We start from the raw sequence: 15,914 nt of genomic DNA, 5'->3' as shown, positions 1-15,914 counted from the left end.
TCAAATTATACTGCAAATATACCGATGAATACCAGAATGTTTGGAAATCCAGTATATGACAACTGGAAAAGTGTTACCAGACATGTCAAGTCCGAGGTGGCTTGGCGGGAGTTTTGAATCATTTTTTTCTGTCGTTTTTATTTTGCAGTTATATATGTTTTACATTAGATTAATATTGCAGATAAACAAACGAAATACATATTGTATGCTTAAATAACTGTTCAATTGAAATACATATACATATCTCCTGTTGATGCTCCATTGGCCACTAAATGTCGGAATAAAATACATGTCTATTTCTGCTGTTTTTCTTCTTTCTCTTCTTTTGTTGTTTTTCTGTTCGTGTCGGGTTGGTTGTGTTAATAATTTTATATATATATATAGGTTGGTAGTTTGGAATTGGTTGGCCAGGCCGTTGGACGGCCCCTACTTGCGGTTGCGTATGGCGCGGTCCATGATATTGTTAATGCGCGTCTCCGAGTAGCCCGGCACGAGCATATGGATAAGCTCCTTCATAAACAGATCACTCACTCCAGGGCTGGACCGTTCGGCCAGCTCGAACACGGACTTAAGGTCCCCGATGTCGCTGCCGACGCCCATGTTCTTGCTGGTGTTGCCGCCAGAGTACTTCCTCTGGATGTCGCTCAGTACGGGGAAGAGGAAGTTGTTCAGACAGGCACTGTTCGTGTGGATTATGCGCTGGCCCGTTGGCTGCTGTTTCACATGATTGGAAGAGGGATGCTCTTCGTTGATGTTGTTGCTGTTGTTGCTGCTGCCGCTGCTGGCGTTTGTTGCATGGAATGATTCACGTTGGCTGCTGCGACGCTGCTGCTGCTGTTGCTGTTGTTGCTGCTGCTGCTGCTGCTGCTGATGGTGGTGCTGCTGCTGTTGATGGTGTTGATGCTGCTGCTCGACAGCAGCCATGGGCAGTCCCAGAGACGCACGACGCTCCTCCACCTGATCCAAAGGAGCCGCGGAACGCGACTGACGCAACTCTGGCTTGGAGCTGGCCCGCTTCTGGATTAGTTCGTTGGCCGAGGAGGAAGTGGTCACGCCCGATGCCGTCACTCCAGCAGAACTCGGTGGCGGAGCATTAAGCATAGTCGTGGTCGTGGCATGTTTGTTGCTCAAGTTATTGTTGTTGTTGTGGCTGCTGTGGCTGTGATTGTGGTTCGCCTGGGGCGCCAAGGCAGACACTGTAGCCGCCGACGCTTCGTTGGAGTTGGATGTAGAGATGACAGAGACCGAGGAGACGACGGAATTGTTACCGGCCGGGGATTGCGTGGTCTGCATCAGCTTCTGCATAGTCAGCTCGTGCTCCTGCAGCTGGAAGCTGTTGACGCCCGCTCGCGGCGCACTGTTGATGTGCAGTCCCTTGACGGTCATGATCCAGGGCTCGTCCTGGCTGCTGCCGCCCTGCTTGGCATCCGAGTCCGAGTCGGAGTTCTCGGACTCCGTCTCGCTCTCGTCGCCCTTAGAGACCTTCCACTTCTTGAAGCGATCGATCAGATCGATCAGGTAGGCGTTCTTCTTGGCCTTCTTGATAAACGGATACTTGAGCAACTCCTTGGCCGTGGGTCGGTTCTCTGGGTCCTTGTTGAGGCAGGCCTCGACAAAGTCCTTGAACGACTTGGTGTAGTTGCCAGTCAGCTGGGGCGGATTGTTCTTGGGTATGAGGAAGAGGACGCGCATCGGATGCAGCTCAGAGTTGGGCGGTTCGCCTTTGGCCAGCTCAATCGCAGTGATTCCAAGCGACCAGATGTCGGCCTTCGAATCGTACTGCGATTGCTTAATCACCTCGGGGGCCATCCAGAACGGCGTGCCCACAAAAGTGTTCCTCTTCGAGGTGGTGTTTGTCAGCTGGCCAGCCACTCCGAAGTCAGCCAGCTTCACGTCCCCCTGCTCGCTCAATAGAACATTGGCTGCCTTGATATCTCGATGCAGCTTTCTCTCCGAGTGCAAGTAGTCGAGACCCTTGAGGACCTCCCTCAGTATGATCCCGATGTGCATCTCCTCGAAGGAGCCAGCCTTCATCAGATCCAAGGCGGAGCCGCCACCCAGGTACTCCATGATGATCCATAGCTTGGTGCCCTTCAGGAAGGACCCATAGTACTTGGTCACGTAGGGCGAGTCGCACTGCGACAACACCATGATCTCCTGCTGGATGTCGTCGATCTCATCCTCGGCCTCCTCCAAATCGATTATCTTTATGGCCACCACCTGCTGGGTGCGATTGTCGATGCCTTTGAAGACCTCACCGAACGAGCCCTTGCCTATGCGCTCCTGTTTTGTGAAAATTAGCTCCGGATCGACTTTCTCTGTCCAGGACATGGTTGCGCTTGCTTGGGTCGCCTTTCGTGGACCTTGGGGGCTGGGGCTGACGGCGATTTTCTACTGGCGTTGCTTTTGGGGCACTGACAAATAATTTTTTCGTTTTAATCCAAGATTTTCTACTTAGTGGTGAGCAAACAGTGATAAGATGACAGTGACAGTGATATCGATTTCGACCCTCAGAAATATACCAAAATATACCGTCTGGTTTACAAAATATACTTCAAATATACTCAAGTTCTACTATACGTATTCCTCGTTTTTGATATTCCGTCGAATATTACCAGCTATATGGAACATTTAGCCATGCCCACATAATTTTATACGATTGATGAATCAATTTTCTACACAATTGGTTAGTTTTTATTCCTTGCTTTTATTGTATTTTGACTAAAACAAGGTTTAAGCAAAATAGTTCAACACAAAAAACAGTCGCAATGTTGCTGGTATTTAAAGACGTGATGCGTGTATAGACCTTTGTATACCCTATTTCGTTAATTTTATATAAAGATCAAACGTAATTTATTAAGACCTTTTTTCAAATTGATATTCTTTAGACACTTATTAGTATCTTGTATATATTAATGTCGATCCTGATACCTACTGAGCCTGGGAAGACAAACGTATTCACAATTCTATAACATTCATTTCCCCCAGGGTATGTGTGCATGGAATTAGCAACATGTTTGTGTATGGAACGAGACTCATTGTTGCTAAAGCGAAACTGCGGCGAACTGCGGCGAATTCAAATTCGATTCAAAAAACAACCAATTCTTTGTTCCGTTGAATAATACTATCTATATGGAACATTTAGCCATGCCCACTCAATTTTATACGAAAGATGAATCAAATCTATACATGATTGGCCTATTCAAAATACTTGCATTTATTGGATTTCTATATAACATTGAAAATTAAATTAATAGATTGATGAAATTGACAAAAATACCATGGGAGCGCGGCGAAAACCAGTATTTTTACAGTATGACCCTCAGAACAGCACCGAAATATACGGTCTCATTTCAAAAAATACCGAGAGGTGCGCGCCAAATCGAACTTTTTTGAATGTGAGCGACAAGGATTTAAGTGTTGTCAACCGGGCCGTTATCTATGCCCACATAATTTTATACGATTAATGAATCAATTTTCTACTTAACTGGCCAGTTTTTAGTCCATGCTTTAATTGTATTTTGACTAAACAAGGTTTAAGCATAGTTCAACCAAAAAACAGTTTCAATGTCGCTGGAATTTGAAGACATAACGCTTGTATAGGCTTGTATATATAACATCCATTTCCCCTAGGGTATGTTAGCAACATGTTTGTGTATGGAATGGGACTCATTGTTGCTAAAGCGAACTGCGGCGAACTGCGGCGAATTCAAATTCGATTCAAAAAAACGACCAATTCCTCATATTCTTTGTTCCGTTGAATAATACTATCTATATGTAACATTTAGCCATGCCCACTCGATTTTGTACGATTGATGAATCAATTCTATACATGATTGGCCTATTCGAAATACTTGCTTTTATTGGATTTTGCATAAAAAAGGGTTTTAGAGAAACACAATTGCTGAAAGGCTATTATCGAACTAGTTCTGTGCAAACAGCTGCTGCGCCAAACAGCACGTTACGCGTTAACAGTGGCTGGTCTGTTAATAGAAGTTGCTGTCAGTTAGGGAATGATGGGTATCACTGTCGTGTATTTGAATTTGAAATTCTAAATTAAAGTAATATGAAATAAAGGTAATTTTATCAAAAATGATTTACTCTTATAGGTATATTAAAAAAATAAATACCCACCAACTGTTGCACCCATTACCCATGGCAACAAACCTTTCCTTAGCAAGGGTCTGATTATTTTATTTATTTGTTGGCCCTGTCAATGCCAATGCCAACGCAAACAAGCCATGACTTTTAGTATTTCTTGGCCCTCTCTCGGATTGTGCGATTGTGTCGGTCCGGTCGGAAATGCATTTGGCATGTCCAGCGAATTTGGCCAACGAAGTAGAAAGAGAGCCAACGAAAGAGGAAGCTGCTTTGTTCTGTTTTCCTGATATGGATGGGGGTTGACGCGGGCTTAAACCCCCTTTTGTCGGACATCTTCTGTCTGCCATTTCTCTGGCAGCTCAGTCCCTGACTGCGAATGCCCCTCAAGTGCGGGGGCAAACATTTCCGAGTGGCAATCACACAAGCCGCAACCTCGGGCGGCACATCGAACCCGAATCAATCGCGATAAGGATAACCACTTCCACTTGAGCCAGAACGATGGCGAGGTGGGCCTATAAATGCCTCCGTCAGGCGCTGCAGCCGCATCATTGCCACCGCCACCGCCACAATGCCACCGCAAGGCACGAGTACGAGTAAGTGGACGTCCATCCCAATGAGCCGCCATCCTCAAATCTTAAGACTTTTCCCTCTGATTAGCTCCCTTCTGGCTGCTCGCCTCCTTCCTGGGGCTCCTGTTGCTCCTGCAGCTTCCCCGCCAGACGCCTGCACAGTGCATCGACACCCACGAGCCGGGATGCCAACACCCGGCAGAGATTGGAATGGCACAGCGGCACTGCATCGATCCCACCAAGTTCTGGCAATGCTACGCCCTGGGCAACCCGGCGAAGCTCAAATATTGCCGCCCCAACATGGCCTTCGATCAGGATCGCAACGCCTGTGTCCCCTGGATCGCATGGGTGTGGCAGCCCTGCTTGGAGCCTGTCAGTCGTCCGCCCGGATGGGAAGTATGCCAATGGACAAAATAAGAAATGATACACTAAACAAATAATCTGTGCATGCTGGACCAAATGAATATCATTCTTAAGATTTGTTGTGTATTTTTGCATCTCCTTAAATTAATTAAATGTGCATGAAACCTATACCGCAGTTTTATGGAGACGAACGGAAGAAACGTTGAAAGTGATATCAACTACAGGGCGTTTAAAAATATATTTTTATGTCTTCAGAAGAGAACAATACGAGTGTACACAGTTTGTGGCGTGAGAAGTGCTTCCATCTGGCAAAATACACTACGATATATATTTTATCGTACTCTCTGTCGCGTCTGCACTGTTTGAGAAATGTGCAAATTAATCTGTTTACTTTGGCACAGCGATGCTCTGTGCACTGCTCATAATTAGGTTCGCACCTCATGCTCAAGTGTCGGAATATTCTACAGGCCCCCTACATTACCCTTCCCATCCCCTTATCATTCGCAATGTCAAGCGCAAGATTCGAGAAAACGATAAGTGGATATATGTACATATCTCTGGGCTCAATGGGACTTATCTTATACCCTACTTATGTATGATAGAGATATCTTTTGATCTGCTTCTGTGAATCATTTTTATGCATTAATTTTATTTTTATTTTCGTTAGTTTATGTGAATCTTATTCATCTCTCCTTTATGAGTGACCTCCGGCTGTGAATCATTTTTGTGATTTGATTAAACCATTTTTCTCATTGCTCTTCGTGGGTATGTTAGGGAACGCCTACCTACCCTTTATACCAGTTCCCCTAGTATTGTGGATCAACTTTAATCATCCGCTTGGCTCTTTTCTTTTCTCTCAGTGTTTTACCCTTCCTTTTTCTCCCAGTGCGTTTTTTCGCTCAAAGTTCCATTTATGTATGATCTCCCCACCATTTTCTCTCAGCGGTTTTCCAGCAGCAACCAAAAATAATATTTATACGATCTGATGATGGGCCAGATGCAATTACAATTCCAATTGTTAACGTGTTTCATCTGACAGCAGTTAAGGTCACGCCCCTCAACCTGTCTGGGGGGGTGGCGGGAGCTGGAAAACTGTTTTCGGTTGACGCCAAAGCATTTGTCATAAATCAATATGCCGCGCTTGTCAGCCACAGACACAGAGACAGACACAAGCCCCATCCGTGGCCCCCACCCGCATGGCCCAGTCAACAGTTGGCAGACTCTCGCCCTGCCGCAATAAGTTGCACTATTTTTGATTCGCCCGGATCCGTCCGGCAGTACATACGTAGTACGTACACACTTTGTGAGAATGGCAGCATTTTATTTCGTTTCGCAGTTGTCAGTCAAAACGCTTTGTCAGGCCGGCGAGCACATCAATAAGCGGCAAAAAATACGTTTCAATCGCAATTTTATTTTTCGATTTTCCCGCCCCCCCCCAAACCCTCGGTGCGTGCGGATCCAACAAAATATTTGCATGTAAAAAAATTTTCCACCCCAGCTGCAGAGGAGAAGAGAAGAGAGGCGAGGCGAGGAGGAAATACTCTGACAAGAGACCGCTGGTAAAAATTGTGAAATGAAATTTTAGCATACGTGACGTATACGCAATATATTTAATTGCATTGGAAGGAAGGCTGCTCTTTTTTGTCGCTTCTCTCGGGAAACAATGTATATAGTAGCGAATGGAAGTGGCAGTGTAGGAGATTGATATATATAAATGGTTATAATGGGATCTAAAGAGATCTGATGGTAGCGTGGCAGGAGTTCAGCTTTAAAATGGAAGAAGAAGGAGTTTTAAGAGGAGTGGCAGAAATCTCAACCTGAGTAAAGTTTCTGGCAATCTCAAAATACTTACAAAATACTTACAAATGCCGCACGAATTCCCATAAATCACTTTAGAGAGAGTTGGATGGAGAGTGTGAGAAAGAGGCAGTACCAGTTTTACGACAAGGACAGCGACAGGGCCAGGGACAAGGACAAGGATTTTACAGCCAAGCAGCCAGCCAGCCAGCCAGCCATCCAGCGAGGAAGCCATCCAGCCAGTCCGCTACGTAGCTTCATTTAATGGCAGACATTAATAACCCGATTTAATTTATGGCCCAAAACTAACAAAAGCCGAATGAGCACAAAATGAGCAACAAAGGCAAAAGGGATGCCATACCCATGCCCCAACCAGGAAGAGCCGGAACAAGGCTCGACTGCGACTGCGACTGCGACGTCCACTGCCAGTGCGACTGCAGCCGCAACATAGTGCAGTGCAGCGGCAATTACTCAAGGGGCACAAGAGGGCCTAATATGCCTTAAGGCGCTACCAAAGCCAGCCGCCGCGGCCGTTGAGTCAGGTGAAATTTGTTGGCCCAGCCCCAAAAATGCCTTTGAGGCAGTGTTTTGAATTAATTAGCAGAGGCAGTGCCATGGACAGCGGCTGTGGAACGCTGTTTGCGGCCTGCCCATGCCCATGTCTGGCTATCTCTCGGAAAATAATTTACAGCTGCCGTTGATGTCATGAATATGCAAGCAGGCAAGCGGGAACCCAAAGAGGGTGGAATTAGTGGGCAAAGGAGCTCCGCACCTGGATCTCGGCCTGGACCGCACTTGGCCGGAAGAAACAACAATCGCTTGAGCGGTGGGCAAACAAACAGCGCCATAAACTGCCTGCCAAATTGCAAGCAGAAAGCGGGCCTGGCCTGTAAAACCCGATTCTGGGCGGTCTTATCGCCGCCACAGCATCGCACCTCAGTTCCGCTCGATAAGATAACACTCGGCCTAAGAGCGTATAAAAGAGGGGGCCAGTGATTAGCATAGGTCAGTCCAAGGAAAACCTCGAACCCGAACTCGAAAGCCAAGATGAACTTCCTGCATTTATTCACCCTCTTCTTCGTCCTTTGCCTGGGCAGCCTCAGCAGTGGAGCTTCTGTGGGCCAGAAGCCCACGGGACAGCCAGGCTGCCAGACCGATCTGGAAATCACGGTGGCCACGTATCCCCATTTCTATCTGAAGAACGCCTACTGGATCTGCACCACTAAGGATGTTCCCGCCACACTGGCCGCTTGCCCCAAACCCTCTGCATGGCTGGATGCGGTCAAGGCCTGCGTTCCCTGGTCCGAGTGGTACTGGTCGCCCACAGCCCTGCCTCCCAGCGAGCCCCTAGCCACGGCCTAGGACTGCACAGATCCAGAAAACAATATGATAATGAATCTGAAATGAATAAAATGATGTTGCAAAAAGCAAACCGGGTATTATAGTAATATTTGCAGAAAGTACGGGTACATGCCTCATAGGGTTGCAATAACATCTTATCGTATTCTGTGTTCTTGATAAGTAATAACAGCTGAGGCGATTTGCTTATCTGTAGATCTGTATCTCTGGGATCTAGCCGTTTAGTTGTAATGACACCTTGTTGCCATACAGTCAGTCTTTACATCAGAGCAATCTAGATAGTATCAGTTGGAAGCATCAATAGCAAGAACATTCAAAGTGAGAAGAACCTATACGGTTACCCCACACATTTCTTTCTTCAACATCTCACATTTCTTTACCAATTTCTCAAGACTTTAGCATCTCGCTTCTCCTCTTTCCAGCCATGTCTGAGCGGGACTACAATGGCGAGCCGGGCTGTCGCATCCCGGCAGAGCTGAAGAAGTCCTATCGCCACTACTGGGACCCCACGGCCTACTGGCAGTGCGGCCAGGAGCCGGAGCAGGCGGCAAAGCTGAAACGCTGCCCCGCCAATGAGCTGTACTACGACAAGGCGCAACGGTGTGTGTCGTGGAAGGATTGGCAGTGGACGGAGCCGCAGGAGCCGCCCACAAAGCCACGCAAATAAAACATGGCGCATGTATTGAAACAAATTGTCGAAAATATAATTAAAAAGCGCTTTCCGCGACGAGGGAGTGTGGGCTAATTTATGCACAGGCCGATTGCTGGGGGTGGGTGGACATAAGCCGCTTTGGTGCCACAGAAGGCCCCTGTGGAGCATGGGGCATGGGGCATGGTGCATGTGAACAGGCGACAGGGCACAGCATGTTGATGCCGGCAAGGATTTGCGTTTGTCCGGGCCATACGTGCAACAATTACGAAGAGTGCGTGAGGACTTTGCCACCGATGGAGGCACACACGCCGGAGGTGGAGGAGCACCACTCTGCGGTGTCCACCTCCCATTGGACACTGTTTGTTTGCGCAATTTGGTAAATTGACATGATGGCCATTGCCATTGCCACTGCCATTGCCATTGCCAATGCCGGCACTATGGCGCTGGAGCATCCATGAGCCCCATGGACTTAACTTCTGGTGCTAGCTTTTAATAATTTGTAATTAGCCATCGCCATTTGTGCCACCGAATGTTACAGAACCTTCCCGTGCACACTATTTTGTGGCATTTGAATAAATTGGTTTGAGTCCTCAATAAATACTCAAATTTTACCAATTTATATCAGAAAGTAACCACTTCAGTTGACCCTTTCTGCCCCCTTGTTGGGGGATGCAAATATAATTTAAAATTATGCGTTTTGTGTCTCATATTAAACGGGAATTATAGGTAAATTATGAAATTGCCAAATAAAATGATATGTTACGATCTGGTTCATGGGAGAGTACGAGTATTGCGTACAATCAATATAGAAATCCGTGCCAGATTACTTGTTGTTGTTGTTGTTGTTGTTGTGTAAAGCTATTGCTGTTGTTGCAACACTGTGGCAACACACAGCTGTGGCAAAGCAGCACAATCTACGAGTTTTTGTTTGAATTTCAGCTTTGTGTTTGTGTGTGCGGGGGCTCCTCTTTTCTTTTCTTTTCGTTTCGTTTTGTGTTTTTTTTTTTACTGTTTGAAGCCCCACAATTTGATATACACAAATCGATTTACTTGCGCATGCAAATAACTTTATTTGCTTAGTGGGTGGCACAAATGGCAGGGAGTGGTAGCAGCAGGGGCAATGGGCAATGGGGACTGGGGTATAGAGCATGGGGCATGGGGCGGAGGCAACACACAAAGGGAAGAACAACAGAAACTGTTAACAAAAAGTCGACAGCCTGGGTTGGCTCAGCAGCCAAACAAATTTGCATAAATCGCAGTTGGTAGCACACATACATAGATACACCCCCAACACACACAGACACACACACGACCGCAATCACACCCTTAGATACACACATGTGCTTATTCACGCCCATGCAACGACATCGCCATCGACACGGAGTGAGAGGCAAGGCGCAAGGACTAAGTGCATGCTTAAGTGTTTTCTTTTCCATTTACGTGCAACGACGTTGGAGTGAGCAGCGCTGTTGTGGCTTGTCCCCCTCTCTTTCTATGTGGGGCCCCTCCAAACACATCCATGGATATATCCATACATATATGCATATGTAAATCAAGGTAAACAGAAATCTGTTACAGCATGATACCATTACAATGACATGCAACGGGCCGCACACAGTCTACGTCGACGACGTTCCAGGCCCGATACACGACACAAGATACATGCCACACGCCCCCAAACCCAATCTGAAACCCCATCGTATGCCCACACACAGCCAAAGTAAACTAGATACTTATACACGTGTCTCATATTGACTGCGATATGTTATACAAATGAGATATTGATGCCGCACCATTACAACAGCAGCGCCAACAGCAGCAGCCTGCCATCCGGCCAGACATCCTCGAGTGACGGCAAACAAAACAAGAGTAGCAGCAGCAGCAGGAAGAGCAGTAGCAGTATGGGGAGCAACAGAAAGAGGAGCACTAGGAACAGTAGCCGTAATGGAATAGGCGGCCATCAAAGCCCCGGATCAGGGGCTGTAGGCATGGACACGGGCTGTTTAACTTGCGGCTTCCCCTGGATCCAAAGACCCAAAGACCAGCATGGCCATGCAATGGCCATAAGGTGTTCTCTTACGCAACCTGAGACCAGAGGCACCGCTAAATGAGAGAGAAACCCCAGTCCCGACCCATGTGCGTGTCCAATCATGGAGCAATCAAAGCACACAGGCAACGAAGGAAAGCAAACGAGTGGAAAGGAAAGGCAGGAAAGGAAGAGAACTGCAATATCAAAGCCAATGCCAAAAGGATAAGCACAGCAGAAGGAACGAGGCCTAGGCAGAGTTTAAGGAATATGAAAATTATTAGCTTTCGATAGCATTCATATAATTTAATCTAAATATAAAACAATTTAAAATAAATATTTGATATTACATTTGTAGGGAATATATTTAATTTATAAATGAATGAATTAAATGTGAAATATATTCCGATCAAATATTTGTATATTATTGGTAAAACGTATGTGTAATTTTTTTTAGAAATTTACTCTCGGGGCAACTCGGAACTCGGATTTTTTTTTTCTCTGGGTGTTAAACGTTCACCCAGAGAATGGTCAGAATGGCCAATATCCACTGTACTCGTATTAAGATTTTAATATGGAACAGCTTTAGCTCTTTCTTCTGCCTTGTCGTCGCAGAGATCCAATTCCAATTACCCTCTGCGGCCAAAGTTAATCAGCTGCATAGACAATTTAGAATTTGTCTCCTCATTCAATGAAAGACATTTACCGATCAATATCTTCACCTTGCTCCCAACAGAGTTTCCACATTTTTGGGGATACAAATAACAAACGAAATCAAATTTGTCCCCATGAAAACACCTCCAAAGCGACCCTCAACCGCAAAAGCAACACAAAAAGGAGGGCGAACAACAACAATAACAACAACAGCAACGAGTGAGAAATAGGGCAAAATGCAATAACAGAATTCAAATTTGAAATGTGGCGGAAATTGAAATCGAAGGCGTTGAAGTGATTTCGTCTCGCAAAAATTCAATTGAAGAGCCGCAAAACCCCTCCCCCCGCCAAACAAAATGTCTCACACAACAACAGCGGCAGGAGCAACAGCAGCAGCAGGAACCACTTCACCACCAGAGCTCCCACCTCCTCCTCCTCCTGCTACAGTGCCACTCCAAGTCCTTATTGTGGCAGGCTTCTGGTTTTGGTTACGCGGTGCTGGTTTTGCGGCTCCTTTCGCATGCCACTCCTCGACTTGGGTGCACAATTTTTCCGCTGCATGCAATTTTAATGCGATTTTGGATTTGATTTGTAACCAAAAAATAAGCCAAACAAACTTTACCCTCTCTCCCTCTCTCTGAAAAGTGGTGCCTGGCTGTGGTTATTGTTGTAGCTGTCGTCGTTGTACTTCCTGTTCCTGTTCCAGCGACTCCTGATGCCTCTGATGCTCCTGCTCCTCCCCCTCTATTTGCGCCTCTTGTAACTCTTCTTGTTGCTCCTCTTTTTAAGTGCAAATATAAATTCAACGGCGCAGTAAGCTGCGAGAGGAATGGAATGCTTTGCTGGGTCTGGGCTCTGGGTTCTGAGGTTCGGGTGTTCGAGGGTTCTGGGGGTCAAATATTTATTTGTTGCAGAGCACAAATTTTATTCCGCATACTTTCATGCGCCGCTGCCGCTGTAGCACAATGTGGCACAACTCGCAATGGAAGCTGCACTCACAAAAAACATAGGTAACATTTCAAATAGAAATAATTCCAAATATTCAGTAAATAGTAAAAAACTGATCATTTTTTTGATTTGAAAACGAAATGGCTTATAGATTTGTATGATGCGAATTATATAATTTTTTCGCCGTGTATAAACGGAACTGGTGCTGGTCCTGGCCTGCTCCTGAGAAGTGCAACTGGAACTGAGGCGTATAAAACCTTCCGTTGCCATTCAAGTGGAAAAGTTTAAGCCAACTTTGTGCCCCCCATCCGACGGGCCCTTTTCCGCTGAGTCCCAAACAATTCAAGCGCGAAAATGCGCGCACAGAAAAATCATTCAACGGAAGCCGCAGCAGGAAAAGGCAGGGGCAGGCGAAGGGGTGTCAGGGTGCAAGGGTGCACGGGTGCACTGTCACCACTCGATGGGGCAGGGACAGGGGCTAAAAATGCCAATTATGGCCACTAGAGAATGGTGCGGGGGAAATCCCTTGCACCAAAGCGCTACAACAATAGCCAGCGAGCAGTAAAGTAAAGAAAGGGAAACAGCGGAAAAAACTGTGGCATGCTTTTGAGCGCATTGCGTATGCGCCATGTTGTCGCAGACATGTTTGCGCCGCAGCCATGTTTATGGCAAGTTTATTTATGCAGCAGGCACACAAAACTTAATTAAAGTAACATTCGCCGTCAGCCCCAGGCAATGGGTCAACGCTGAAGTTGTGGAGCGGGAGCACAGCTCCTAGCTGGTCAAAGTTGCAGGAAGGATCGGGATGGAGTGCAGTCGAGTGGTTGAGAGCAGAGGCAGACCAGGCCACAAAACAATTGTAAACTCAATTAAATCCAAGCACCGCTGCGCCGTCAGTCCGGCTCTTAGCTACAGGCCCAAGTTCGACTCAAGCACTCTTTCCTTCCAACTCTTACTCTGCCCCATTCCGGGGTACTCTTTGACTCTTTGTGTGCCGATTTCCTGCCTCATTCTGTGACACTCTCCCGCTCCTCTGCCGCTCTATGTGGTCTCCAGCCTCATTCTGTGGCACTCTCCCCGGGTGTGCTGATAACATACGACAGTTGTGACTTTAAAAATCCCTTTTCGCAATTTTTGCACAAAACTTGTGCAGGATTAATGGTCCGAACGGCCCAGGCAGCCATGCAATTAAAATGCAACAACAAGGGGTACAGGAAACAGGAGCAGTGCCGCTGGTAGTGGCAGTGGTAGTGGCAGTGGGAGCAGCAACAGCAACAGCTGCAGGAGTGGGCGGAAATGGAGCAGAAAGATTGCTGTGACTTCAGAGCGTTTGAAAATTCGCATGTGTGACAGAGGGGGGACGAAGGGTCGACCGGAGATAGCCACGCCATTTTAAAGTGGCTGCCGAGGCAGCAAAACGAGCAGCCCCAGTCTCAGTCACAGTAGAGAGGGGCAGCCACACTAGTTAGTGCCTCATGGGAGGCGACACAGCATTGTCCACACACATAGACCCCTACGTGTGTAGGGGTCGCCGCCAGCATTGTACGGGTTTTTGCCCGCAATGGCCAAAGACAAATAATGCAATTTCCTGACTAACTCATTTGGGGTGGCCGTGGCCTCCCATTCGCCTACCCTGCAGAGGAACAGTAGAGGAGGTGGAGGCTCCGCTCCTGGTGGGACCGTGTCGTGTCACTGACACTTGGTCCCCACTCAGACATTCATTACCTAGGCCCGGAGCCGGGTCTGGCTGCCTTGAATGATCAAAAGGAGGAGTCACATAGCCAGAGACAGAGAGAGATCTGCAAGAGACTAACCAAGAGTGATCACTGCAGACCATGGTTCATCCACATCCAATTTTAGCTCCCCCGAGGCACAGGGCACACAGTGGAGCACTGCCACTCCTCTTTGCTGATGCAATCATTGTCCACTCCAATGGCAACTTCTGGTTTCATGTTGCTGCAACTGCAAGATTAATGCGGTTCAGCATCGAACTTTAAACTCATTTTTAGCCCGGCCCCAGAACTTGATACCGGCACATGTCGTTGACACACACGCACATGAGGCAGCCCGAGACGAGACCGGAGACCGGAGCCCAGGACTCCAGCTCCAGGACTCCATTCGGTGGCAGACGAAACACATGTTCAGCAAACCAGTGCCAGTGGCAGTAGCAGTGGCAGTGCCATGGCTGTTGTCCTGCCTGCCCGGCACTTGGTCCCTGGCCCTGTAATTTGTCCCTTACTTGTTGTTTGTTTTGCGCAAAAGTTTGCGGCGACAATTGTTTTGCGGTGTTGCGACAGCACACAGCACACAGCACATAGCCCAGAAGCACTAGCACTCCCCCTAAGACACACTGCTGCAATGATTGCGATTGCAATTTTCTTTGAAATTTTCTTGTTGCCATGTAATTTTCGGTTTTTGTCCGCATGGCTGCCTGCGGGAAAACGCCAAGATTTATGGCACATCGATTTTTGCCCCCGGAACTTTCATGCGTGCGTTATTTTCAATAAGTGTCAGAGTCGCAAACGATCCATCCATGTCGCGCTTATCATATCGGGGCGGCCACTCGGACGTCGCTCATATATCGATTAGTTTGCAATCAATTTAAACTTAATAAACCTTCAGTTCGGACACTTTTAATCGCGATAAGTGGACAAGGAAGAACCCCAAATTAATAGATAGAGATGGTCTCCGTCCGGACCACTAGCCTTCGCTGCAATTGCGCAGAGTGCGCCACTGCGTCCAGGGGAAGCAGCCCAGGTATCCGTCCTGGTTGATAAAGGCCTTGTCCTCCCCGCAGGATAGCTGCTTGACGCCATCGTCGGTGCAGAGGTAGTATTGGTTCAGCAAATCGGTGGGCTGTGGCTGCTCGGCGCTGAGGCCCTCGCAGTCGGGTTCAACAGCGTCCAGGTTGACGCACTGCGGGTTCATCAGAGCAGATGGCAGGCAGCCCGAGTAGGTGGCATTTCTCACAAAATAATAGTCTGTATCGCACGTATCCTCGTAGACTTCACCATTGATGCAGAAGTAGAATTTGCGTATATCCTCGCCACCCCAGATTTCGTCCTCGTACAGGCACGCCTCTTGATCGCCAGTGGTTCCCACAAGGCTGGCGCTCCAGCACACACCCAAGAGCCCAAGGAATATCAAAAGAGCTGCAAAGGATATTTAATTTTGTAAATATGAATAATTCGAAATGAGTACCAACATACTTTTTTGCATAGTGAATCCTTTCTGAAGGTAGGTTATCCCAAGTTTGTGTTCAATTTGAAAATCTGAAACAGACTAAACTATGTGAAGGCGAGTGGCTGGGCTTTTATAACATTCTATCCAATCAGTGCGACTTATCGCGACTCCCAACTAGGCACCATATCATTGTCAATAGCATTTTGTTTCAGTGATGAGCGAACGTCTTCGAGGGCGATTTTCGGCTACAAAAGTTCCTCAT

The 15,914-nt window shown here is 47.2% G+C and overlaps 5 protein-coding genes across 8 annotated transcripts; 3 read left to right on the top strand and 2 right to left on the bottom strand.

Annotated features, from left to right (window-relative positions):
* Positions 1-116: 116 nt before the first annotated feature.
* GckIII (Germinal centre kinase III) lies at positions 117-2,488 on the bottom strand. Its single transcript, XM_001357934.4, has one exon. The coding sequence runs from the start codon at positions 2,329-2,331 to the stop codon at positions 427-429; it is 1,905 nt and encodes a 634-aa protein (XP_001357971.3). The 5' UTR covers positions 2,332-2,488; the 3' UTR covers positions 117-426.
* A 1,720-nt stretch (positions 2,489-4,208) lies between these two features.
* LOC4800754 (uncharacterized) lies at positions 4,209-5,201 on the top strand. The gene is made up of 2 exons (XM_001357933.4): positions 4,209-4,694; positions 4,759-5,201. The coding sequence occupies exons 1-2, from the start codon at positions 4,670-4,672 to the stop codon at positions 5,085-5,087; spliced, it is 354 nt and encodes a 117-aa protein (XP_001357970.3). The 5' UTR covers positions 4,209-4,669; the 3' UTR covers positions 5,088-5,201.
* Positions 5,202-6,372: 1,171 nt separating this feature from the next.
* Positions 6,373-8,938, top strand: LOC4800753 (uncharacterized). Of its 4 annotated transcripts, none has more exons than XM_015183151.2 (2): positions 6,373-6,592; positions 8,612-8,938. In XM_015183151.2, exon 2 carries the CDS (start codon positions 8,614-8,616, stop codon positions 8,854-8,856), a length of 243 nt encoding a protein of 80 aa, XP_015038637.2. In that variant the 5' UTR covers positions 6,373-6,592; positions 8,612-8,613; the 3' UTR covers positions 8,857-8,938. The 4 variants fall into 4 exon arrangements, with proteins under 4 accessions (XP_015038637.2, XP_001357969.2, XP_033232473.1 ...); XM_001357932.4 differs by lacking the exon at positions 6,373-6,592 and adding an exon at positions 8,419-8,507; XM_033376582.1 differs by lacking the exon at positions 6,373-6,592 and adding an exon at positions 8,419-8,507 and having other exon boundaries at positions 8,589-8,938.
* On the top strand, positions 7,826-8,262 carry LOC6896901 (uncharacterized). Its single transcript, XM_002137052.3, has one exon. The coding sequence runs from the start codon at positions 7,878-7,880 to the stop codon at positions 8,190-8,192; it is 315 nt and encodes a 104-aa protein (XP_002137088.2). The 5' UTR covers positions 7,826-7,877; the 3' UTR covers positions 8,193-8,262.
* A 6,144-nt stretch (positions 8,939-15,082) lies between the features above and the next one.
* Positions 15,083-15,788, bottom strand: LOC4800751 (uncharacterized). Its single transcript, XM_001357931.4, has 2 exons — positions 15,679-15,788; positions 15,083-15,621 (listed from the first exon to the last, which is right to left on the bottom strand). Exons 1-2 carry the CDS (start codon positions 15,686-15,688, stop codon positions 15,170-15,172), a joined length of 462 nt encoding a protein of 153 aa, XP_001357968.4. The 5' UTR covers positions 15,689-15,788; the 3' UTR covers positions 15,083-15,169.
* Positions 15,789-15,914: the final 126 nt, after the last annotated feature.

The sequence above is a fragment of the Drosophila pseudoobscura genome, chromosome 2, assembly GCF_009870125.1.
Source record: "Drosophila pseudoobscura strain MV-25-SWS-2005 chromosome 2, UCI_Dpse_MV25, whole genome shotgun sequence".
NCBI classification, from domain to species: Eukaryota; Metazoa; Arthropoda; class Insecta; order Diptera; family Drosophilidae; genus Drosophila; species Drosophila pseudoobscura.
Note: the sequence above shows the minus strand (reverse complement) of the source record. Positions and strands in the feature narration are given on the sequence as shown.

Coding starts and splice junctions, on each gene's coding strand:
- LOC4800754 (XM_001357933.4), top strand. CDS start 4,670: ATGCCACCGCAAGGCACGAGTACGA. Junction 4,695..4,758: donor ACCGCAAGGCACGAGTACGA/GTAAGTGGACGT, acceptor CCCTCTGATTAG/CTCCCTTCTGGCTGCTCGCC.
- LOC6896901 (XM_002137052.3), top strand. CDS start 7,878: ATGAACTTCCTGCATTTATTCACCCTCTTCTTCGTCCTTTGCCTGGGC.
- LOC4800753 (XM_015183151.2), top strand. CDS start 8,614: ATGTCTGAGCGGGACTACAATGGCGAGCCGGGCTGTCGCATCCCGGCA.
- GckIII (XM_001357934.4), bottom strand. CDS start 2,331: ATGTCCTGGACAGAGAAAGTCGATCCGGAGCTAATTTTCACAAAACAG.